Genomic DNA, 26755 nt, shown 5'->3' with positions numbered 1-26755 from the left:
TTATATTCATGTTCTTCATTCCATTTATTTTGCCATTTCTGTATAATGCCTACTTTTATTTATATTATACAATCTTTCTTCTGGGATATTTACATGAGATCATGTCATAAGGGCTCTTCTTCTTCTTCATCAGCCTCTTTATTTCCCTCAATCCCTACACAGGCAGGAATCCAACATATTTCTATATTTTTCTCATTGTTATGTCACTTATGGAGTAATAACTTTATTTTTTGGTTTGTAAACCTGAATAGCTTCAGTGGCGCTTCTAGAGTCGCTAAAAAATCACAAAATTATTGCATGAAGGAGAGTTTGTCATTATTTTATGGCTGATTATTATGAATTAAAACAGTTTAACCAGACCACTGAGTTGGCTATCAGCTCTCATAAGATTCAGCCCAAGTTTAGATGAAACGACAGGTCTAGGCTAGAAGCTTTCAGTGTTGCGTCTGATGCCGAGCCATATATTTCGCTTCCATAATCAATGACAGATAGTACGGTTTACTGTTGTTTTATACAGTACAGTAAGGGTATGTCTATCAGCTCCCCAAGTAGTGTTCGATAGTTTTTAACGCTCTTTTACATTGTGATTTCATGTATGTAATGTGGGCTTTCCAGTTTAAGTGAGTGTCAAATATGATCCTAAAAATTTTGCTGTTTGGCCAATTGGTGGCGGGTGATTTCTGATATTTTTATCTATTTCCTCACCTTTTTCCACTCTTTATTTTTATACAACATTACTGCCTGAGTTTTTGTATAGAAATTTTGGAAACCCTACATGTAGAGGCCCATTCTCATCTATTTTTATTATACTGTAGTTTCATTAATAATTCTCCCTAAATGCTCTACGTGAGATGCTGAATAATATATGGCAAAATCATCCATATACAAGTTACTTTTAATTCCAACTGGTAGATCATTACAGAAATAATTTACTGCTAAAGTAAACAGTGTGCCACTAAGGACGCTTCCTTGTGGAACACCATTTTCAAGTGGAAGAGTACTTGACAATACATCGTCGATTCTCACTTGAAAAGTGCGATTTGTTCAAAAGTTTTGGATAAATCTGGGTAAATGTCCACGGATGCTGTTTTTATGTAACATTCTTAATGTTGCATACCTCCATGTAGTATCACATGCCTTTTCGATTTCAAGAAAGACGGCAAAATAAGGAAACTTTTAACACAACATATACCAAATGGGCTTGCACGTTACAATTACAGCAAAGGGATGCACAAACATCTCTGCCAGAGTAAGCAATCTCTAAAAGAAAGTTTTTGGCATTTTAGTTTAACAGAACATTACTCACCTGGAGCTGGCATAAATGGCTGGAACTGTAGGGTGCCAACCTGAAAATGCCCAGGTTGGATCTTTTGTGGTTGAGAATCATGTGGAATGAAGTGTGAAGTACTTGGCTGGTTTAATTGTTCAGATGTTTGTGGGTTCTCTTCACTATTTCCACCTTCATCACAAGACTGCGACAAACTTTCCTCATCTGGTGGTTTCTCAATGTCTGGCTCTTTGCTTGGTTGCTGTAATCCTTGTCCATTATGCATGATCTGAAACAACATTCATTTAAAACAAAACATGTTCAAAAGGCTCCATTTACTTAACACATAAAACCATTAACCTGCTTAATAAATGCAAACTATTTACTTTTAATAAAGAAATAAACGAGATTCTGAACCGAAAAATGACATTTTATAATAGCTATAGTTTCTGCTTTAAGCGGCGGCTCTTTTATTTTAGTGCAGGTAAGCGCGCCCCGTCCACTTTCAGGGGAGAGAATAGGTTATAACGTGGCTAAATATTATTACTATTATTATTATTATTATTATTATAAAGTTTAACCAGACCAATGAGCTGACTACCAGCTCATAGGAGCTATTGAAGGAATTTGGATGAAATAACGGGTCTAGGTTAGAAGCCTAGCACTGGGACCAAATACGTCACTCGGTATGGTGATGAATGAATGAAAATTAAATTAAAAGTTGCACAAAGGCATATGCTCTCATACTGGTACATACTCATATCACTAAAAAGGTATGTTAACATTCAGAATAAGTTAAGTACAATTTTAAAATTTACTTGTTTTAAAATTTATTAGGCTTTCGTATTTTTACTATTTATTTTTTATATTTTATCAATTAGAAATACAGCTCCTTGTGAGCGTTAAAATGGGTATTACTGAGAATGTTGAAGATTCTGATAAAATTTCTTTTACTGTTTATTTCCAAAATTTGATAATCACTGCAAATTATATTTTGGACATTCACACAATACATGTTTCACAGTTATCAGCACTTTGCAATCTGAGCACTTGGGAGGAGAGCCACATTGACTGTTCATTACATGTCCATGTGTCAAATGAGTATGGCCTATTCGAAGACGCGTCAGAATTACTTGTATGCCTCTCTCTCTCTGATATGATGAACTCCATTTTCCAACACTGGATTTTATCTATTTAAATTTATTGTTTTCAGGTTCTTCATTCCATATATTTTGCCATTTACTTACAATGATTGTTTTTATATATTTTATATAGACACTAATAGGGATGTTTACATTTGCTCTTGTCATGCGGACTGCTTCTTTGGCTGCTTTATATGCCTCTTCATTCCCTTTAATCCCTACATGGACATGGATCCAACATATTTCAATATTTTTTCCCTTATTATACAATTTATGGAGTGAAAACTTAATTTGTTGGACAAAATTATTTTTGATGATAGCTTTGAATAAGCTTCTACAGTGCTTCTGAGTCGATATAAATCACAAAATTATTAAATGAGGTTTCTTTAATTACTTTCATGGCTGATGCTATTGCACATAACTCAGCTGTAGAGAAATACTAAGTATCTAGTAGAGATAATGATGCATTTTAATCTTGGATACTGCAGCATATCCCTCCGTGTGCTGTAACTTAGATCCATCGGATGCAATAAATGTCTTGGATATTTTCGGATTATATGTTCTACTGTATTGGTGAGAATGAGCGAGATTCGGGTGGGTGAACTTCGGAAAACGATGAGAGAGAGAGAGAGAGAGGCGATACACAGAGAGAGAGAGAGAGAGGTGATACACGGTGAGAGAGAGAGAGAGAGAGAAAGAGGAGAAAAATAGATGTAAGTGTTGCCGTGAGCGAACGTTCATACGCCCCGCTTCATGATTAAAGATCGTTGAGCACGTTACATTTACACCTTCAAAAGGGTGTTAATTCTGTCTCGTTACATATATATATATATATATATATATATATATATATATATATATATATAAATATATATATATATATATATATATAATATATATATATATATATATATATATATATATATATATATATATATATATATATATATATATATATATATATATATATATATATATATATATATATATATATATATATATATATATATATATATATATATATATATATATATATATATATATATATATATATATATATAATATATATATATATATATATATATATATATATATATATATATATATATATATATATATATATATATATATATATATATATATATATATATATATATATATATATATATATATATATATATATATATATATATATATATATATATATATATATATTGTCACGATGCGTATCAAGTCCTGGTTATTACACAACTAATCTCAAATTTAAAAAATATACCTCACTTCAGCCAGATACCTGAACTCTCATAACATTAATTGTTACGACTGAGTACTCTAAAGGTAACAGTGATCCCTTAAGAATAAACTTATTTATCAATCACTTGAAAAATCAAACTAAGTTCGTCAGAATATGTGTGAGGTATCAAAAATTAAACTAGAAATCTTCTAGAGTAAAAGGGCATCACTCCATCAAAAAACTCTAACTGTCTCCCTGGTCTTAATTCACTTTAGCAAAACTAAAAGAACAAAACATGTTTATCACTTTGCCTTATGCATGCACAATCAATCCTATTCACTGATGGTCAATAAATGAAACACTGTTTTTCTAAAAATGTTAAATACAAAAATTTATTTTCAGATTCAAAGTTTATAATTAAAATTCACAATTATTTAGAATTCACAATCTGAAAAATTTACTATTAGTTGAAAATAACACAAAACTCAATGAATTCTTGAATTAAATTATGAAACAAATCTAATTCACAAAATTTTATCAAGAATTTAAATTAATCAAGCAAAATTTAAACTATCAAGAATTACTCAAGATTTAAAAAGAAAATCTCAATAAATGAAATCAAGTATGCAATGTTAAATCAAGTATGCAATGTTAAATTAAGTATGCAATGTTAAATTACCAAGAAATATTTACAATGCTATGTAAATAAATGTTACATCACAAACATAAAAAAATGTGAAAATATAAAGAGATTGTAAATAGAAAAACACACAAAAATACACAAGATTTATCAATAATGAGTTCACTTGTTCAAAATTTCCTAACTTATCATACCATGGTATCAATAAGTAAAATTTCACGTTACCTTACACAACTTGTGAAAACCTCTGTAAATCACTTGCTGCAGCTGCGTTACACAATACACACTGTTTTACCAGGCGCCGTTACGAACTAAATAACTTTGCTAAATTCAGATCTCAAAAGTTAATGTTAAAAGTGACCACAAAAAATTACGTTAAAAGTAATCTCTTCCTAATTAGGAATGAGAGAGAGAGAGAGAGAGATGGAACCAAATCGACTGGTCTCAGAATTCAGAATGAAACAAATTTTAGGATTCCAGTAACAGTGAAACAATTACGTGATGTCATTAAAGCATTTTGGGTGCGAGATACTAAAGAAGCTTCTAAGCAGGGAGGTGACGTCACTAAAGCGTTTTGGGTGCGAGATACAACGGAGAAGCTTCTAGAAGAAAGTTACGTCACCCCAGCAAAACGTTTTGAACGCAATCTTACAAAACATGACGTAATTGATCAGGACATGTATTCTTTCTCTCCAAGTGGCATACGTGACTCGAACAACGCATGTAACAACATGAAATCACTCGTCTTGAGCCCGTATGGGACGAATCGGCGTTTGTTTTGCAAATCTGTCATCGCTAACCCAAAACAAAGCGCTCGCTCTTATCTCAACTGATGACAACTGAAATGAAACAACAAGCCCTGGTGGACACACACACGTGTTCACATACTACGCTTTTACCACGAAAGATATTCGTTCTAAATTACGTTACTATTAAAATTATAATAACAATTCTAAATTACACTATCAAGTAACTTAATCAAGTTCTTTTGAGATCTGATGCCAAACTAAATATGACACTTCAACGATCATTATCATTAAACATAACACATGAAAAAAGTAAATATGTCAAAATTATAGGAGGATATACGTATTACAAGGCAACATCATGAATATATATATATATATATATATATATATATATATATAATATATATATATATGAATGTATGTATTACTCTACCTTATATTGCCAAATAATTATTTAGTCGCTAACTAACAATGCCTTATTTGATATTTACTCATGTATTCAGTAATAAATGCTAAAGATCACAATATTTTTCTTTTTTCAGACAATGGATGCTCCCTCGTTTTATGGGCATCGCAAAGTGACCAAAGTAACTACAATGCAAGATGCACTAGATATAGCCGAGTCTTCCAATAACATAGTGAAAGTGGTGGTACTGCCTCCAGCTGCGGGGGATTCTGGTGATCGAGACAGTGACATCGAGGATCTTGTAGATGACCCAGAGGAACAACATGAACCAGCAGGACAAACAGAAATTGAAGAAGAAATTGAAAGTGACACTGATGAAGGTGAAGAATCGGCTACAGGAAAACAAAGAGGAAAACTGCCTAAGTGGAAAAAGAATTGTGCATTTGATAAGACTCTTCCTTCTGCTGATATCCTTTTACCAGATGATTTGCTACAACTAGATGATTCTTCACCATACACAATTTCGAGACAGGTATTTTCAGACGAGATAGTAACTTACATTACAGACCAAACTAGAGATAGTAACTTACATTACAGACCAAACTAGAGATAGTAACTTACATTACAGACCAAACTAGAGATAGTAACTTACATTACAGACCAAACTAGAGATAGTAACTTACATTACAGACCAAACTAGAAATAGTAACTTACATTACAGACCAAACTAGAGATAGTAACTTACATTACAGACCAAACTAAACTCTTTGCAAATAGTGATCACAACAATTCTAATTTTGACGTCTCAGAAAAAGAAGTTAGAAACCTCCTGGGTATATTGTTATTGTCAGGCTACCTTTCCTTACCTGAGCAGCAGCATTACTGGTCAACACAGCCAGATTTGGGGGTACCTTTGGTGTCCAATACAATGAGTAAAAACAGGTTTTCTGAAATAAAGAGATACATGCATTTTGCAGACAACCAGCACCTTGAGCAAGGAAATAAGATGAGCAAGATTTCTCCAATATATAACACGCTAAATGATCGACTGGTTCAGTTTGGTGTATTTCACCAACTTCTCAGTGTTGATGAATCAATGGTGCCGTATTATGGTCGCCACAGTGCCAAAATGTTTATAAGAGGAAAGCCAATTCGTTTTGGGTACAAGATTTGGAGTCTCTGTGGAAATGATTGTTATCCATGCCATTTGAAATTATATCAAGGAAAGGGAGAAGGAAGGAATCAGCCACTTGGAAGGGGTGTTATTACCAAAATGGTTGTGATTTCATCACACTCAAATATTGAAAAGCACCAACTTTACTTCGACAACTTTTTTACAAGTTACGATTTATTGGTACAGCTGGCTAAATCTAATGCTAAGGCAACTGGGACAATTAGAGAAAATCGCAGTGCTGGAGCAGCAAAAGCCTTGTCGACCACAAAAGAACTGCAAAAGATGGAGAGGGGTACATTTGATCATCGCAGTGATGGAAAAGTCTATGTTGCAAAATGGAATGACAATGCTGTTGTGGGCATTGAAAGTAATTGGGAAACTCATGATCCTGTCCACACTGTGAACAGGCGAGTGAAAGGTGGAGTAAAAGATGTTTCACAGCCGCATCTCATCAATTCATACAACAAAGGAATGGGTGGTGTTGATCTTATGGAACGACTTTCTGCTTTATATCGACCAATGATTAGAGGGAAAAAATGGTACTGGCCCTTATTTCTGAATGCAGTAAATGTAGCTGTAATTGCTGCTTGGAGGGTGCATTGCAAAATTGAGAGGAATTACTTGTTCCACGTAGATTTTAGAAGGCAAATAACAGTGTCTCTAATAAAATCTGAAGGCACAGTAAGGCAGGTACCACGACCCAGGTATCCCACTGGTGCAAACGCTCTTCCAGTTGGCATTCGCTATGATGGAGTAAATCACATTCTGACATCAACAACCCAAGGAAGATGCAAAATTTGCAAGAAAATACAAAAAAATGTGTCAAAAAATGTAATGTACGTTTGCATGCCAAAAGGGGAAAGAAATGCTTTGAGAATTTTCATAGGGTAGGAAAAGATTGAAAATTCGCATTAGGCTTAGAAGTTATAAAAGAAATGCATTGTCTAATATAATGTAATGTAAAGATATCTCATTTATTTCCTTTTCATTTGGTTTTGCATGTGAATTTACATGGGACACCACCAATGTACCAAACTTCTGTATATTTTGTAGTTCAATAAAATTATCTGTGAATGACATTCGATTATCATTAACCATCCAATGTTCCTTAAATGGAACATGCTGTAATTCCTTTGTCAAAACAGATAGGGTTCTGAAATTTTGTTTGGATCTTAGTTATCATAATGACATAAAAATATGCAAAAATAGAGAGATTTCCATGAAAATTAGTGTGGCCGGTAGGATAAAGGTTAACATGGGTACCATTTATTTTCCTGAATTTTTCCCATATTTTTTGTATGGGAGTATTATTAGATAGATCTAATACATATTTCTTCCATGAAATGATTCTTTCTTGAATTACGTCTCTTTTAAATTTTGCATATATTTTGTTATAAAGAGATTTTAATGTATCAATTTCTAATAATAATATAGTCAGTTTTTGTAAAGTTCCTTCTAATATCAGTAATATTTTGTTTATTTTACTGAACTTTCTATTCAAATTATCTAATTGTCTTCCAATCTGGTGTTTTATTTTGATTAATTTTGTTAGTTTTTCAGACCACCATGGGACTTTGTGTCTTGTTGGATGCGATTTGGATTTTGGTATTCCTTTATCAATAGCATTTTTAATGAAATCAACAAGAAATTTACTAGTTTCATTATGGTCTTTTAAATATTCAATTGGTGGAATATTCCTGGTGTGGAATTCATATTGCTCCCAATCTGCTTTATAAATGTTATATTGAGGGACATGCTTGGTGGGATTATTTTGTAATAATGAAATTAATATTGGGAAATGATCACTTGTATGCAAGTCGTCAACTGTATTCCAATCCAATCTGTCTACTATGTTTGTTGTACATAAGAGTTAAGTCCATTGAGGAAATGTGCCACGTGTTTTAGAAAAATATGTGCTGATTTCATTATCATTTATACAGCACATGTCATATGAATCTATGAATTATTCTATTTTACTTCCTGCTATATTTGAGTCTGTACAATTACAGTCCCATATCGGGTTGTCAGCATTAAAATCGCCTACTATTAATGTAGGTTCCTTGACATTATTAAGTAATTCTTTAAGTTTGTCAAAGTCATAATTTTTATTGGGTTGGTTGTATAAATTATAAATTACATACAGTAATTATTGTTTTTTATAAGTATTCTAATACTCGATATTTGCATAGTAAAGTTTACAGGTACTTTGTCATAACATACTTTGCTATGTACATATATACAAGTACCTAAATTTCCTTCTTCCTCTCTAGACGAAGATGCTAAGGTATATTTACCTATTGTTGATATTGTGTTGTTGACATGCTGCAAATATAATATCATACGTTCGTATTCTTTTAGTAATCGTTGTATTCCTCCTGGGCGTAATCTGGTCTGCAGACCATTTACGTTCCATTGTATAATATAGCTATCAAAAATATTTTATTATAGCGGTCGAGTTTTACTCTCTTTTTTTGTATTATCAACTTGGATTTTTTCTAATAATTTACTCACGACATTCATTTGTTTTTCTTTATAATATAGTAAGTGCTCAATGCACATTCATACTTGTTCATGGGTACTCAAATCTGTGGTTTCGTTTTTCTATATTTCATAAATTTTCTTAAAATGTTTGTTAAGCCATCTTTTGTTCTGTTTTTGCTACTATTGCACAATGCAACGAAACAATCATCACATCCACAAGTGTTGTCATGTATATTTCTTTCTTTATTTGTTCTTGTTGTACCAATTACTGGTGATGGAGTAATCTCTTCTCCTTTGACATATTCATTGTTGTCTATGGTACAGTTGTCTTCCACTTCTTCGGTATTTTGGATATATGTATCCATAGGTTTTACTATTATGTGAGGAGATAATGGTATATTCTTAACTTGTTTTTGTTCTTTCTTCATATCTTTTGTCTTTGATTTGACCGATGTTTCTCTAACAATTGTTGGTTTCTTTGTTTTGGGTGGTGTTCTTTCCAATGGTCTTTTTTTATCTTTAATTTCTAGTCTATCATGACCCTCCTCTGTTACTTCCGTAGTGGCATCCTCCTGTGTTCCTATTTGCATTAATATTTCATATGAATTTCATATAATGTTATTCATATCATTTGTACCTGTTTCTTTATTCTTTGCCATTTTAGTTTTTTTCCCTTGAGCAATAATTTCTCCTTGCGATTTACCTTTCTGTGCTCAGTTACTTCTATTTCTATGTACTTTTGTTTCATTGTTGGTTCCTGTTATTGAAGAATAGGTATGTTCCTTGGATGGATCTTGAATTCCTCTCACTTTAAATTCCAACTTAGCCCCTTTTATAGACATCCCTGTTCGTTCTTGTAACATTTTCAATTATGTATTATATATATAGTACATACATTCTTTTGACCTTGCATGATAATCTTGGCTACAGTTTACACATTTTGGCTCACTATTTCCTTTGTGTGGCATGTTCATCAGATCCACAATAAGCACATATAGGTTCATTTCAAGTTTTTCATCCTGTGTCCATATTTTATACAATTTTGACATCATAGTGGCTTTGGAACATAAGGTCTCAGTTCTCTATTTTGGTAGAAAATTTTTATTTTTTGAGGTAGATCTTAACCCTCAAATTTTATTTTTGCAATTCTTAATACTTTATTATTCTGTTTACTTGGTGTTATATATATCACAATCATGGACTTTGGTATATCTCATTTTAAGAGAGTTCAACACAATCAACTGGTCATTATTTTCAGGAAGTACAATAGTACCCTGAAAGGTGTTCATAGGGTCATGCTTCTTTACTTTTACATTCACACTTTTTATGGATAGATAAGTCTTTTGGTTTTATGTTGTGGCTTCTATAAGCCACGTCTTCATTTTTATTTGTCTGAATGACATTTCTGTCGTTGCGTGTCTTTTTAATAAGTTTTCCAACCTTAGGGCTGAAATTTGTTGTTCTGTTTCCATAGTTAGGAACCTTGACCAACTCCCACTTCCAAAGAGGGAGTCGAAATGAGTCAAGGTTGGGTCAACATGATACTTATTTTTTTTTGGATTTGTTGTGCACTGGAGCATAAGGTTCCAGTGTGATTACATTTGGATTCTATTTTGATTTTTCTAAAGAAAGGTTGTTAGAGTAGGTTCCAGTGGTTGTCAACTGTGCCGAGTCACTACCATCAAAGGGCCAAGGGGTACTCGAATCTTTATTTTCACTTAGCTTAAAAATTTGAGGGAGAAAAAAAATTAACCTGAAAACCTTAAAAAGATATCATCAACTTTTTACGCAGTTTTATTCTTCCACCAATGACACAAGTGAGAACTGACTGCCAAATGTCCGCTCCCTACCCTACCCCACAGGGAATGGCACAACATGATTGGAGTGGCCCAAGTGTAAGCCAAACCCACTTGCTAGGACTGAGAGTATTACAAGAATACAATCATCCCCACCTTAATCATGTTGTGAGGAAACTGGATTGAATGCCGAGAGTCCTATCCCCAAAACCAGGCCCCATGGAATCAGTGGTCCAGCCCTAAAGAATAGTTCCACCTTTGAGCTATAAATCTGATAACTCTCAGGTTCGAATGTTATCAGGCAGCTGATGGTCCTACCACAGTTCCCAATATTTATCTTCGGACATAAACCCACTCCCAGCTATGATATCTTTTCCTATTTATCAGGTCCTATAAATTTTAGCAAAAATGGAAAATTCCACAAAAATTAATTCAAACATTTGTGTAATGATAAATGGAACTCTTGGACTCCAACCTGGGAACAAATTCCTGGGGTTCAAGAGCCCCCTCACCACGTCAAGGTGGTCCCATGCGTCCGATGCTGAGCCATATACTCTGCTTCCATAATCAATGATAGACAGAACTCTTGCTTTATACAGTACTGTAAGGGTAAGTCCATCGTCTCCCCAAGTAGTTTTCGATAGTTTTCGTATTAGAATTAATGCTCTTTTATATTTTGATTTTACATATGTTATGTGGGCTTTCCAGGTCAAGTGAGTATCGAATACTAACCCCAAGAATTTTGCTGTTTTGTCAATTGGTACACTATGGTTTCTGATTTTTAAATCTATTTCTTCACCTTTTTTCCACTTTTTATTTTTATAAAACATGATTGCTTGAGTTTTATCTATGGAAAATTTGAAGCCTACAGAGGAGGTCCATTCATCTATTTTTACTATGCTTTTATTAATGATTCGTTCTGCATGTTTTATTCGAGATGCTGAATAATATATGGCTAAATCATCCATATACAAGTTACTTTTAATGCCAATAGGTAGATTATTACTGATATTATTAACTGCTAAAGTAAACAGTGTGTCACTAAGGACGCTTCCATGTGGAACACCATTTTCAAGTGCAAATGTTCTACACAGAACATCATCAATTCTCACCTAAAAACTGTGATTTGTTAAAACGTTTTGGATAAACCTACGTAAATGTCCACGGCTGTTGTTGTTTTGTAAAAATTTCTAATGTAGCACACCTCCACATAGTATCGTATGCTTTTTCAATGTCAAAAAAGTCAGCTACAGTAATTTGTTTTCGTTCAAAACCTCTATGAATATGGTTTCTAAGTTAGAGAGAGAATCTAATGTACATCTGTTACACTGTGACCTGAACTGTGTGGGAGAAAAAATTTTATTTTCTCGAATGTGCCTTATTAATCGAGCATTTACCACTTTCTCTAACAATGTGCACAAGCAGCTTGTTAAAGAAATTAGTCTGTAATTATTTACATTACTGGGATCCTTTCCCAGTTTGGGGATAGGAATTGTTATAGATTTATGCCACTCATCTGGAAATAATTTCGAAGCCATAAATGATTATAAAACCCTAATAAGTGACTTTCCCAAAGGTACTAATTGGCAGATCATCTCAAAACAAATATTTCCACCTCCAAGAGCAGATTTATTGCTGTTTGAGAGCGCATATGCCAACTCTTCCATATTAAATTTTCTATTATAATACACATCTTCTATTGTTTCAAAATCTACTGTTATTAATTCTATATAATTTTTCTTTGTGTGGAAGTGTTCATCTAAATTTTTATCACTACAGTACTTACATTTGCTAAATTTTCTATTATATTACTTATATCTTTTGGATCAAGTGTTCTTTTCCCATCTTTTAATATGGGATGTCTACTTTGTTATATACATATACAGTATAACAGTACCTAAATTTCCTTCTTCTTCTCTAGATGTAGATACTAAGGTATATTTATTGTTGATATTGTTTTGTTGACATGTTGTAAACATATCATTGGTTCATATTCCCTCAGTAACCGTTGTATTTCTCCCAAATGTCATCTGGTCTGTAGACCATTTACGTTCCATTGTATAATATAATTATTGAAATTATTACATTAGTGTGTTCAATTGTTATTTTCTTTTTGTGGATCATCAACTTGTATTTTTGCTAAAATTCTGTTTACAACATTTATCTGTTTTTCTTTATAAGGCATTATGTGTACACTTTTATACAGCCTTATTCGTGAGTGTCTAAATTAGTAGTTTCTTTATTTCTATATCTTATAAAATTTCGCATAGTGTTTGTTAAACTGTTCTTTGTTATGCTTTTGTTTTTGTTGCACAGTTCAATGAAACATTCATTACATCATCATATGTTTTCATGTGTCGTTTTTTCATTTACTCTTGCTGCACCAATTATTGGTGGTGGAGTAATCTCTTCTCCCATCACATAATTATTCTTGTCAATGGTTTGTTCCTCTACTATTTCTTTGATGTTCTGGGTATCTGTTTCCATTGGTTTTATTATTATTTTAGGAGAAAAAGGTATAGTCTTATTATTTTTTGGTTTATGTTCTTTCTTCAGGTCTCCCGCCTTTAGTTTAATGGATGTATCTCTAATAATAGTTGGTTTTTTGTTGGTCTTGGGCGAGTTCTCTCTAAAGACCTCTCTTTTTTTTGGATTCTAATTCATCATAACTATCTTTTAATATTAATTCGGTGGTGCTTGTATTATCTTCTAGTGTTTCCATTTCTCTTAAAATCTCAAATGAATTTGAACAAATATTTGATCTTATTACAGTAGAAAACATTCGTTTCCTTTCAATTCTAATCTGGCCTCTTTTATAGGCATTCCTGTCCTTTCCTGAAGTAATTTTAATTCTGTATTGTAGATATAATACATACACTCCTTAGATCTTGCACGGTGATTTTGTCCACAGTTCACGTAATTTGGTTCACCACACCTCCATTGTGTGGTGTTTGTCAGGTCCACAATACAGTACGCACATATATATGTACTGCGACAATTTTTCCTTGTATGTCCATACGTACTACAGTTTAGGCACTGTGGTGGATTTGGAATATATGGTCTCACTTCTCTGCTTTAGCCCAAGATTTTAATTTTTAATGGTAATTCATGACCTTCAAATTTTATCTTTGCTATTCTCAGTGTTTTTCCATTACTCCGTCTACTGGCTATGTTGTATATTTCGCAATCTTGTACATTGTTGTACCTTTTTTTAAGTGAATCCAGCAGTATATTATTTTCTATTGGTTCTTTATCATTACCAGGGAATACTGTGGTTCATATTGTCCTGATTTTTTATATGTACTTTTATATTATAAATATTTTTTATAGTTAAGTAATTTTCTGATTGATTTTTTGTTGTGGTTTCTATCAACCACATCTGAGCTTTTATTCGTTTGAATGGCATTTCAGTAGTTGAATGACGATTCAACAGGAAGTTTTCTAACTTCAATGCCGATATTTTCTTCTCTGTTTCTAAAGTCAGGAATCTTGACCAACTTCCACTCCCAAAGAGGGAGTCGAAGTGAGTCAAGGTTCAGTCAAGATATTTGCATTTTTTCAGATTGTTTTTTATTGGAGCATAGGGCCCCATTGTAATTGCATTAGTGTTTTTTTCTGATTTTCCCGAGAAAGGTTGTCAGAGGAAGTTCCAGCGGTTGTCAACTGTGCCAAGTCGCTACCATCAAAGGGCCCAAGGGTACTTAAATCCTAAAACTACTAAGCCTAAAGACTGAAGTATAGAAAAAAAAATAAACCTGACAATCTTAAAAACATATAATCAGCCTTTCATGGAGTATATTCCTCCACCAATGGCACAAGTGAGAACCGACTCCAAAATGTCAGTGTCCCTACCCTACCCCATAGGGGATAGCACAACATGATTAGAGTGGCCCAAGTGTAAGCCAAACCTGCTTGCTAGGACTGAAAATATTACAAGAATACAATCATCCCCACCCTAATCATATTATGGGCAAACCGGATAGAATGCTGAGAGTCCTATCCCCAGAACCAGACCCCCATGGAATCTGTGGTCCAGCCCTAAAGAATAGTCCACCTTTGAGATATCAACCTCATATCTCTCAGGTCCAAACATTATCGATAGTTGATGGTCCTACCACAGTTCCCACTACTGTATTTAGCTTCGGATATAAACCCAATTCCAGCTATGAAATCTTTTCCTATTTATCATGTCCAATAAATTTCAGCAAAAGTGGAAAATTCCACAAAAATTAATCCAAATAAATATAATAATATATGGGGCTCTTGGACTCAAACCTGGGAACAAATTCCTGGGGTTCAAGAGCCCCCCCTCACCTCATCAAGGTGGTCCCAAGTCGAGAGGGGAGAGAGAGCAAAAGAGCATACAGTACTCTCCCTGCAGTGGATCCCTAAGCCCCCCCCCACCTTGTCAAGGGGTTGGGATCAGGGGGGATAAAATTAAAAAGAACTTACATAATTAGCTGAGGCCCAACATCAATCTAGGGATAAAGCCACCCGATCTAGTTATTGTTCTACATTCACCCCATCACCCAATACCAACACTCCCTCAGACATCCACAGAACAGGCCCCTGGGGAACAAAGCATTTTAGTATGCGTGAATGTGGGCTCCAACAAAAGGGTGGTCACATCCTTCATTCAATTCCTATCTTACTTGCTCAACATCTGTTCATCACTGAGTCCACCTTCAAATGTACATTGAGGCATAAGTGAAATAAAAGGGTTAGCGATGCTTACTGAGACTTAATATCTCAATTTGAAATAAAAAAGGAAAAATATGTATAAAACATGTACCTGATAATTTCCTTGTTGGTTTTTTAAATCCTCCACTCTCATATATGAATAATGTGGCATCCTCACTGCAGGTAATCCCATAGCTGGTCCAGGAATCATCATACCTTGGCTACCTGAAAGGCAATTATTCTAATAATAGATTATTATTATTATTTTCAAATAGTTAACCAGACCACTGAGCTGGTTAACAGCTCTTAAAGGGTTGGCCCAAAAGGATTAAAATGAAATGGAGTACCAGGTCTAGGCCATAGGCTAAGCACTGGAACTAACTGATGAATGAATAATGAAATTTTTAAAATATGCAAAAAGGCATATCCTTCCAGACTAGAACACAAGCACATATTAAATACATTTACTCAACTTTTCCATCTGCATAAAAAAATAACACTGAGTAATGATAAAAATTAGAGTAAATTAAGATTTTAAAATACAGATTTTTTATTGGGTGCCCTATGGGCTTTAGCATTCCATAAATTACTTTTCATATTTGATCAATTAATTTACTTTTCCTTATGAATATTAAAATTGGGTCAACTGAAAATGTTGCAGACTCTGATAAAACTTCGCCAGTCGATCCATTTCCAAAAGTTGATAACTGATGTTGGTTATATTTTGAACGCTCGCATAACACGTTTAACTGTTTATTATAACTTTGCATTCTGAGCATTTGGGAGCTGCTTCGTGTGGGCTGCTCATTAAGTGTCCATGTGTCAGATGAGTATGACCTATTCGGAGACGTGTTAGAATCACTTGCGTGTGCCGCTCTCTTTGGTATGATGAACTCCATTTTTTAACTCCAGGTTTTATTTGCTTCAATTTATTATATTCATGTTCTTCATTCCATTTATTTTGCCATTTCTGAATAATGCCTACTTTTATTTATATTATACAATCTTTAACTGGGATATTTACATGAGATCATGTCATAAGGGCTGCTTCTTTAGCTGCTTCATCAGCCTCTTTATTTCCCTCAATCCCTACACAGGCAGGGATCCAACATATTTCTATATTTTTCTCATTGTTATGTCACTTATGGAGTAATAACTTCATTTTTTGGTTTGTAAACCTGAATGGCTTCAATGGCGCTTCTAGAGTCGCTAAAAATCACAAAATTATTACATGAAGGTTTCTTTCATTATTTTTATGGCTGATTATTATTAATTAAAACAGTTTAACCAGACCACTGAGTTGGCTATCAGCTCTCATAGGGTTGGCCCAAAGGATTTAGATGAAACGACAGGTCAAGGCTAGAAGCTTTCAGTGTTGTGTCTGACGCCGAGCCATATATTTTGCTTCCATAATCAATGACAGATAGTACGGTTTACTGTTGTTTTATACAGTACAGTAAGGGTATGTCTATCGGCTCCCCAAGTAGTGTTCGATAGTTTTTAACTCTCTTTTACATTTTGATTTCATGTATGTAATGTGGGCTTTCCAGTTTAAGTGAGTATCAAATACTGATCCCAAACATTTTGCTGTTTGGCCAATTGGTATGGAATGATTTCTGATTTTTCCATCTATTTCTTCACCTTTTTTCCACTCTTTATTTTTATAAAACATTACTGCCTGAGTTTTTTGTATAGAAAGTTTGAAGCCTACATATGAAGCCCATTCATCTATTTTTATTATACTGTAGTTTGATTAATAATTCTCTCTAAATGCTCTACGTGAGATGCTGAATAATAGATGGCAAAATCATCCATATACAAGTTACTTTTAATTCCAACTGGAAGATTATTACAGAAATAATTTATTGCTAAAGTAAACAGTGTGCCACTAAGGACGCTTCCTTGTGGAACACCATTTTCAAGTGGAAGAGTACTTGACAATACATCATCAATTCTCACTTGAAAAGTGCGATTTGTTCAAAAGTTTTGGATAAACCTAGGTAAATGTCCACGGATGCTGTTTTTATGTAACGTTCTTAATATTGCATACCTCCATGTAGTATCATATGCCTTTTCGATGTCAAAAAAGACGGCTTTACGATTATAGTAATTTGTTTTCATTCAAATCCTCTATGTATGTGGTCTTTCAAGTTAGACAGAGAATCCAGCGTAGATCTGTTACATGATGGTAAAATAAGGAAACTTTTAACACAACATATACTAAATGGGCTTGCACGTTACAATTACAGCAAAGGGATGCACAAACATCTCTGCCAGAGTAAGCAATCTCTAAAAGAAAGTTTTTGGCATTTTAGTTTAACAGAACATTACTCACCTGGAGCCGGCATAAATGGCTGGAACTGTAAGGTGTGAAACTGAAAATGCCCAGGTTGGATCTTTTGTGGTTGAGAATCATGTGGAATGAAATGTGAAGTACTTGGCTGGTTTAATTGTTCAGATGTTTGTGGGTTCTCTTCACTATTTCCACCTTCATCACATGACTGTGACAAACTTTCCTCATCAGGTGGTTTCTCAACGTCTGGTTCTTTGCTTGGTTGCTGTAATCCTTGTCCATTATGCATGATCTGAAACAACATTCATTTAAAACAAAACATGTTCAAAAGGCTCCATTTACTTAACACATAAAACCATTAACCTGCTTAATAAGTAAAGCTATTTACTTTTAATAAATAAACGAGATTCTGAACCGAAAAATGACATTTTTATAATAGCTATAGTTTCTCCTTTAAACGGCAGCGCTCTTTTATTTTGGTGCAGGTAAGTGCCCCGTCCACTTTGTGCAGGTAAGTGCCCCGTCCACTTTCAGGGAAGAATAGGTATAACGTAGCTAAATATTATTACTATTATTATTATTATTATTATTATAAAGTTTAACCAGACCAATGAGCTGACTACCAGCTCTCATAGGGCTGGCCCGAAGGATTTGGATGAAATAACAGGTCTAGGTTAGAAGCCTAGCACTGGGACCAAATACGTCACTCGGTATGGTGATGAATGAATGAAAATTAAATTAAAAGTTGCACAAAGGCATATGCTCTCATACTGGTACATACTCATATCACTAAAAAGGTATGTTAACATTCAGAATAAGTTAAGTACAATTTTAAAATTTACTTGTTTTAAAATTTATTAGGCTTTCGTATTTTTACTATTTATTTTTTATATTTTATCAATTAAATACAGCTCCTTGTGAACGTTAAAATGGGTATTACTGAGAATGTTGAAGATTCTGATAAAATTTCTTTTACTGTTTTATTTCCAAAATTTGATAATCGCTGCAAATTATATTTTGGACATTCACACAATACGAGTACATGTTTCACAGTTATCAGCACTTTGCAATCTGGGCACTTGGGAGGGGAGCCACATAGACTGTTCATTACATGTCCATGTGTCAAATGAGTATGGCCTATTCGAAGACGCGTCAGAATTACTTGTATGCCTCTCTCTCTCTGATATGATGAACTCCATTTTCCAACACTGGATTTTATCTATTTAAATTTATTGTTTTCAGGTTCTTCATTCCATATATTTTGCCATTTACTTACAATGATTGTTTTTATATATTTTATATAGACACTAATAGGGATGTTTACATTTGCTCTTGTCATGTGGACTGCTTCTTTGGCTGCTTTATCAGCCTCTTCATTCCCTTTAATCCCTACATGGGCAGGGATCCAACATATTTCAATATTTTTTCCCTTATTATACAATTTATGGAGTGAAAACTTAATTTGTTGGACAAAATTATTTTTTTGATGATAGCTTTGAATAGCTTCTACAGCGCTTCTGGAGTCGATATAAATCACAAAATTATTAAATGAGGTTTCTTTAATTACTTTCATGGCTGATGCTATTGCACATAACTCAGCTGTAAATACTAAGGCATTATCTAGTAGAGATAATGATGCATTTTGTCTTGGGATACTGCAGCATATCCCACTCCGTACTGTAACTTAGATCCATCGGTGTACAATGCGTAATGTGGACCTTTTCGGATTATATGTTCTACTGTATGTTGTCTATGGTGTTCTGGGGTATATGAATAACTTTTAGATAAATATTTTAAGTGTGTACAAATTCTCATTTTGTTCATTGTCCAAGGAGGAGGTAATTTTAATATTAAAGGTATTGGTATATTTACAGTATATTTAGCGACTCAAACAATCTTCTAGCTCTAATTGGGAAAGGAGGTGGATGATTGTTTATAAACACATCTCTTAATCCAAATAATTTTTTGGTTGGAGAATCATTTATCTGAATTCTCAAAGCACTCTTCATTGTTATTAGCTCTCTATGGAGAGAGAGAGAGAGGCAGTTCAAAACATTCAACTTGTAAAGAAGATGTTGGTGATGATCAAAAAGTTCCTGAACTTATTCTAAGGCCTTCATTATGAACTGGGTGCAATGTTTTCAGAGCTGAGTCTGATGCCAAGCCATATATTTCGCCTCCATAATCAATGATAGACAGCACTGTTGCTTTATACAGTACAGTAAGGGTATGTCTATTGGCTCCCCAAGTAGTGTTCGATAGTTTTTTAATTAGGTTTAATGCTCTTTTACATTTTGATTTTATGTATGTTATGTGGGCTTTCCAGTTCAAGTGAGTACCAAATACTAATCCCAAAAATTTTGCTGTTTGGCCAATTGGTATGGAATGATTCCTGATTTTTAAATCTATCTCTTCACTTTTTTCCACTTTTTATTTTTATAAAACATTACTGCTTGAGTATTTTGTATAGAATATTTGAAGCCGACAGATGAGGCCCATTCATCTATTTTTATTATTATAGTTTTATTAATGATTCGCTCTGCATGTTTTATGCGAGGTACTGAATAATATATGGCAAAATCATCCATATACAAGTTACTTTTAATTCCAATATGTAGATTATTACTGATATCATTTATTGCTAATGTAAACAGTGTGCCACTAAGGATGCTTCCTTGTGGAACACCATTTTCAAGTGGAAATGTACTTGACAATACATCATCAATTCTCACTTGAGTTTTTGCGATTTGTTAAAAAGTTTTGGATAAACATAGGTAAATGTCCACAGATGCTGTTTTTATGTAACGTTTTTAATATTGCGTTCTAAATGTAGTATCATACGGCTTTTTGATGTCAAAAAAGACGTCTATAGTAATTTGTTTTTGTTCAAATCCTCTTCGTATGTGGTCTTCCAAGTTAGACAGAGAATCCAGTTTAGATCTGTTACATTGTGACCCAAACTGAGTGGGAGTCAAAACTTTATTTTCTTGAATGTGCCATGTTAGTCGAGCATTTACCACTTTCTCTGGCAATTTGCATAAAACTTGTTAAAGAAACTGGTCTGTAATTGTTTACATTACTGGGATCTTTTCCAGGTTTGGGGATAAGAGTAATTATAGCTTTACGCCATTCATCAGGAAATAAATTTCTAAGCCATAAGTGGTTATAAAGCTCTAATAAGTATGTCTTTGCCAAAGGTGCTAAATGGAAGATCATTTCAAAACAAATACTGTCACCTCCAGGGGCAGATTTATTGATGTTCAACAGAGTAAATTCTAATTCTTCCATATTAAATTTGTATATTATAATATATTTCTTCTATTGCTTCAAAATTTATTGTTTTAATTCTAAACTATTTTTCCTTGTGCGGAATTGCTCATCTAAATTTTTGTCACTACTTACTTTTGCTAAATTTTCACTTATTACATTACTTATTTCTTTTGCATCAAGTATTCTTCTCCCATCTTTTATTATTATCCTACCAATGTTCCTTAAATGGAACATGATTATCTGACCATTATATTCCAATAAGAAATATATTATCACATTTTTTTCCATTTCCGGGGCATTGGTCAAAATAAGTTCTTTTTTTCCAGAAAGTATTTAACAACTTCTAATTTGAAATAATTCCTTTCACAAAGATTTTAAAAATGTTAAAAAATTGCCATTTTTACGCATCCCTGAATAAATGTCTTATATTTATTGTGATGAAAATGTAATATTTCTTTACCATTGTCTAAAACTACTTCATATAGTGTAGAATAACATGCCATGTCACAATATACAATTTTGTGTTATTTTCTGTATGATAATATGAAAACAAAATTTATGTTCCATTTAGGGAACATTGGATGGTTACAATACCTAATTTAGTGGTTTGTAATAAACTTGCTAAAGAAAGGACTGGTCTTTCATGTTTTATAATCCTTGATTGGTGTAATGATTTGTGGAATTTCTTGACTTTATGGTCCTTGCTGCAGATTTGGATACAGTAGATGACTCTACTGTCATTTGTTATATAGAGGAGAAACGTCACCATACACACACTTTTGACGTGGAGGACTATTCAACTCTTTCTTCAATATATTGGTATACCATACAGGTTATATCTATACCATCAGGTTCTCTCTCTCTCTCTCTCTCTCTCTCTCTCTCTCTCTCTCTCTCTCGATTCTGACTCCTTGCAGCAGTGAGGAGGCTTACGGGGTTAATAGCACAGCTTTTGTGCTGCTGACCCATGTCATTTTGTCATATATATATATATATATATATATATATATATATATATATATATATATATATATATATATATATATATATATATATATATATATATATATATATATATATATATATATATATATATGATATTATATATATATATATATATATATATAGGTATACATATATATATATATATATTATATATACAGCAAAAATAATTATTTAGTCGCTAACTAACAATGCCTTATTTGATATTTACTCATGTATTCAGTAATAAATGCTAAAGATCACAATATTTTCTTTTTCTGATACAGACAATGGATGCACCCTCGTTTTATGCATATATAATATATTGTAGATATACATACCAAAGTAACTATATAGGATATGAATATACAATGCAAGATGCACTATATAGCCGAGTCTTCCAATAACATAGTGAAAGTGGTGGTACTGCCTCCAGCTGAAGGGGATTCTGGTGATCGAGACAGTGACATCGAGGATCTTGTAGATGACCCAGAGGAACAACATGAACCAGCAGGACAAATAGAAATTGAAGAAGAAATTGAAAGTGACACTGATGAAGGTGAAGAATCGGCTATTCAGGAAAACAAAGAGGAAAACTACCTAAGTGACCAAAAAAAAGAATTGTGCATTTGATAAGACTCTTCCTTCTGCTGATATCCTTTTACCAGATGATTTGCTACAACTAGATGATTCTTCACCATACACAATTTCGAGACAGGTATTTTTGAGATGAAGTGAAGAATTTACAGGAAAACAAAGACCAAACAGAGATAGTGAAAATACATTACAGACCAAACTAAACTCTTTGCAAATAGTCAGACATTTTCAGACTAGATTCATTACAACAATTCTAATTTTGACGTCTCAGAAAAAGAAGTTAGAAACCTCCTGGGTATATTGTTATTGTCAGGCTACCTTTCCTTACCTGAGCAGCAGCATTACTGGTCAACACAGCCAGATTTGGGGTACCTTTGGTGTCCAATACAATGAGTAAAAACAGGTTTTCTGAAATAAAGAGATACATGCATTTTGCAGACAACCAGCACCTTGAGCAAGGAAATAAGATGAGCAAGATTTCTCCAATATATAACATGCTAAATGATCGACTGGTTCAGTTTGGTGTATTTCACCAACTTCTCAGTGTTGATGAATCAATGGTGCCGTATTATGGTCGCCACAGTGCCAAAATGTTTATAAGAGGAAAGCCAATTCGTTTTGGGTACAAGATTTGGAGTCTCTGTGGAAATGATTGTTATCCATGCCATTTGAAATTATATCAAGGAAAGGGAGAAGGAAGGAATCAGCCACTTGGAAGGGGTGTTATTACCAAAATGGTTGTGATTTCATCACGCTCAAATATTGAAAAGCACCAACTTTACTTCGACAACTTTTTTACAAGTTACGATTTATTGGTACAGCTGGCTGAATCTAATGCTAAGGCAACTGGGACAATTAGAGAAAATCGCAGTGCTGGAGCAGCAAAAGCCTTGTCGACCACAAAAGAACTGCAAAAGATGGAGAGGGGTACATTTGATCATCGCAGTGATGGAAAAGTCTATGTTGCAAAATGGAATGACAATGCTGTTGTGGGCATTGAAAGTAATTGGGAAACTCATGATCCTGTCCACACTGTGAACAGGCGAGTGAAAGGTGGAGTAAAAGATGTTTCACAGCCGCATCTCATCAATTCATACAACAAAGGAATGGGTGGTGTTGATCTTATGGACCGACTTTCTGCTTTATATCGCCCAATGATTAGAGGGAAAAAATGGTACTGGCTCTTATTTCTGAATGCAGTAAATGTAGCTGTAATTGCTGCTTGGAGGGTGCATTGCAAAATTGAGAGGAATTACTTGTTCCACTTAGATTTTAGAAGGCAAATAACAGTGTCTCTAATAAAATCTGAAGGCACAGTAAGGCAGGTACCACGACCCAGGTATCCCACTGGTGCAAACGCTCTTCCAGTTGGCATTCGCTATGATGGAGTAAATCACATTCTGACATCAACAACCCAAGGAAGATGCAAAATTTGCAAGAAAAATACAAAAAGAAAAATACAAAAAATATGTGTCAAAAATGTAATGTACGTTTGCATGCCGAAAGGGGAAAGAAATGCTTTGAGAATTTTCATAGGGTAGGAAAAGATTGAAAATTCGCATTAGGCTTAGAAGTTATAAAAGGAATGCATTGTCTAATATAATGTAATGTTAAGATATCTCATTTATTTCCTTTTCATTTGGTTTTGCATATGAATTTACATGGGACACCACCAATGTACCAAACTTCTGTATATTTTGTAGTTCAATAAAATTATCTGTGAATGACATTCGATTATCATTAACCATCCAATGTTCCTTAAATGGAACATGCTGTAATTCCTTTGTCAAAACAGATAGGGTTCTGAAATTTTTGTGGATCTTAGTTATCATAATGACATAAAAATATGCAAAATAGAGAGATTTCCATGAAAATTAGTATGGCCGGTAGGATAAAGGTTAACATGGGTACCATTTATTTTCCTGAATTTTTCCCATATTTTTTGTATGGGAGTATTATTAGAGAGATCTAATACATATTTCTTCCATGAAATGATTCTTTCTTGAATTACTTCTCTTTTAAATTTTGCATATATTTTGTTATAAAGAGATTTTAATGTATCAATTTCTAATAATAATATAGTCAGTTTTTGTAAAGTTCCTTCTAATATCAGTAATATTTTGTTTATTTTACTGAACTTTCTATTCAAATTATCTAATTGTCTTCCAATCTGGTGTTTTATTTTTATTAATTTTGTTAGTTTTTCAGACCATCATGGGACTTTGTGTCTTGTTGGATGCGATTTGGATTTTGGTCTTCCTTTATCAATAGCATTTTTAATGAAATCAACAAGAAATTTACTAGTTTCATTATGGTCTTTTAAATATTCAATTGGTGGAATATTCCTGGTGTGGAATTCATATTGCTCCCAATCTGCTTTATAAATGTTATATTGAGGGACATGCTTGGTGGGATTATTTTGTAATAATGAAATTAATATTGGGAAATGATCACTTGTATGCAAGTCGTCAACTGTATTCCAATCCAATCTGTCTACTATGTTTGTTGTACATAAGAGTTAAGTCAATTGAGGAAATGTGCCACGTGTTTTAGAAAAATATGTGCTGATTTCATTATCATTTATACAGCACATGTCATATGAATCTATGAATTATTCTATTTTACTTCCTGCTATATTTGAGTCTGTACAATTACAGTCCCATATCAGGTTGTCAGCATTAAAATCGCCTACTATTAATGTAGGTTCCTTGACATTATTGAGTAATTCTTTATGTTTGTCAAAGTCATAATTTTTGTTAGCTTGGTTGTATAAATTATAAATCACATACAGTAATTATTGTTTTTATAAGTATTCTAATACTCGATATTTGCATAGTGAAGTTTACAGGTACTTTGTCATAACATACTTTGCTATGTACATATATAGCAGTACCTAAATTTCCTTCTTCCTCTCTAGATGAAGATGCTAAGGTATATTTACCTATTGTTGATATTGTTTTGTTGACATGCTGTAAATATAATATCATACGTTCGTATTCTTTTAGTAATCGTTGTATTCCTCCTGGGTGTAATCTGGTCTGCAGACCATTTACGTTCCATTGTATAATATAGCTATCAAAAATATTTTATTATAGCGGTCGAGTTTTACTCTCTTTTTTTGTATTATCAACTTGGATTTTTTCTAATAATTTACTCACGACATTCATTTGTTTTTCTTTATAATATAGTAAGTGCTCAATGCGCATTCATACTTGTTCATGGGTACTCAAATCTGTGGTTTCGTTTTTCTATATTTCATAAAATTTCTTAAAATGTTTGTTAAGCCATCTTTTGTTCTGTTTTTGCTACTATTGCACAATGCAACGAAACAATCATCACATCCACAAGTGTTGTCATGTATGTTTCTTTCTTTATTTGTTCTTATTGTACCAATTATTGGTGATGGAGTAATCTCTTCTCCTTTGACATATTCATTGTTGTCTATGGTACGGTTGTCTTCCACTTCTTCGGTATTTTGGATATATGTATCCATAGATTTTACTATTATTTTAGGAGATAATGGTATATTCTTAACTTGTTTTTGTTCTTTCTTCATATCTTTTGTCTTTGATTTGACCAATGTTTCTCTAACAATTGTTGATTTCTTTGTTTTGGGTGGTGTTCTTTCCAATGGTCTTTTTTTATCTTTAATTTCTAGTCTATCATGACCCTCCTCTGTTACTTCCGTAGTGGCATCCTCCTGTGTTCCTATTTGCATTAATATTTCATATGAATTTCATATAATGTTATTCATATCATTTGTACCTGTTTCTTTATTCTTTGCCATTTTAGTTTTTTTCCCTTGAGCAATAATTTCTCCTTGCGATTTACCTTTCTGTGCTCAGTTACTTCTATTTCTATGTACTTTTGTTTCATTGTTGGTTCCTGTTATTGAAGAATAGGTATGTTCCTTGGATGGATCTTGAATTCCTCTCACTTTAAATTCCAACTTAGCCCCTTTTATAGACATCCCTGTTCGTTCTTGTAACATTTTCAATTATGTATTATATATATAGTACATACATTCTTTGGACCTTGCATGATA

At 33.3% G+C, this 26755-nt stretch overlaps 1 protein-coding gene across 1 annotated transcript in view; it reads right to left on the bottom strand.

Moving 5' to 3' along the window:
* Nucleotides 1-26755, bottom strand: part of LOC136840719 (uncharacterized) — a 35711-nt gene that overhangs the window by 803 nt on the left and 8153 nt on the right. The window contains exons 3-5 of the mRNA XM_067107535.1: nt 17905-18154; nt 15682-15794; nt 1307-1556 (exon numbers count right to left, since the gene is read on the bottom strand). Of these exons, the coding sequence (XP_066963636.1) occupies nt 1307-1556; nt 15682-15794; nt 17905-18154 (613 nt within the window). The remainder of the gene's footprint in view (nt 1-1306; nt 1557-15681; nt 15795-17904; nt 18155-26755) is intronic.

The sequence above is a fragment of the Macrobrachium rosenbergii genome, chromosome 8 (assembly GCF_040412425.1).
Source record: "Macrobrachium rosenbergii isolate ZJJX-2024 chromosome 8, ASM4041242v1, whole genome shotgun sequence".
Taxonomy (NCBI): Eukaryota; Metazoa; Arthropoda; class Malacostraca; order Decapoda; family Palaemonidae; genus Macrobrachium; species Macrobrachium rosenbergii.
Note: the sequence above shows the minus strand (reverse complement) of the source record. Positions and strands in the feature narration are given on the sequence as shown.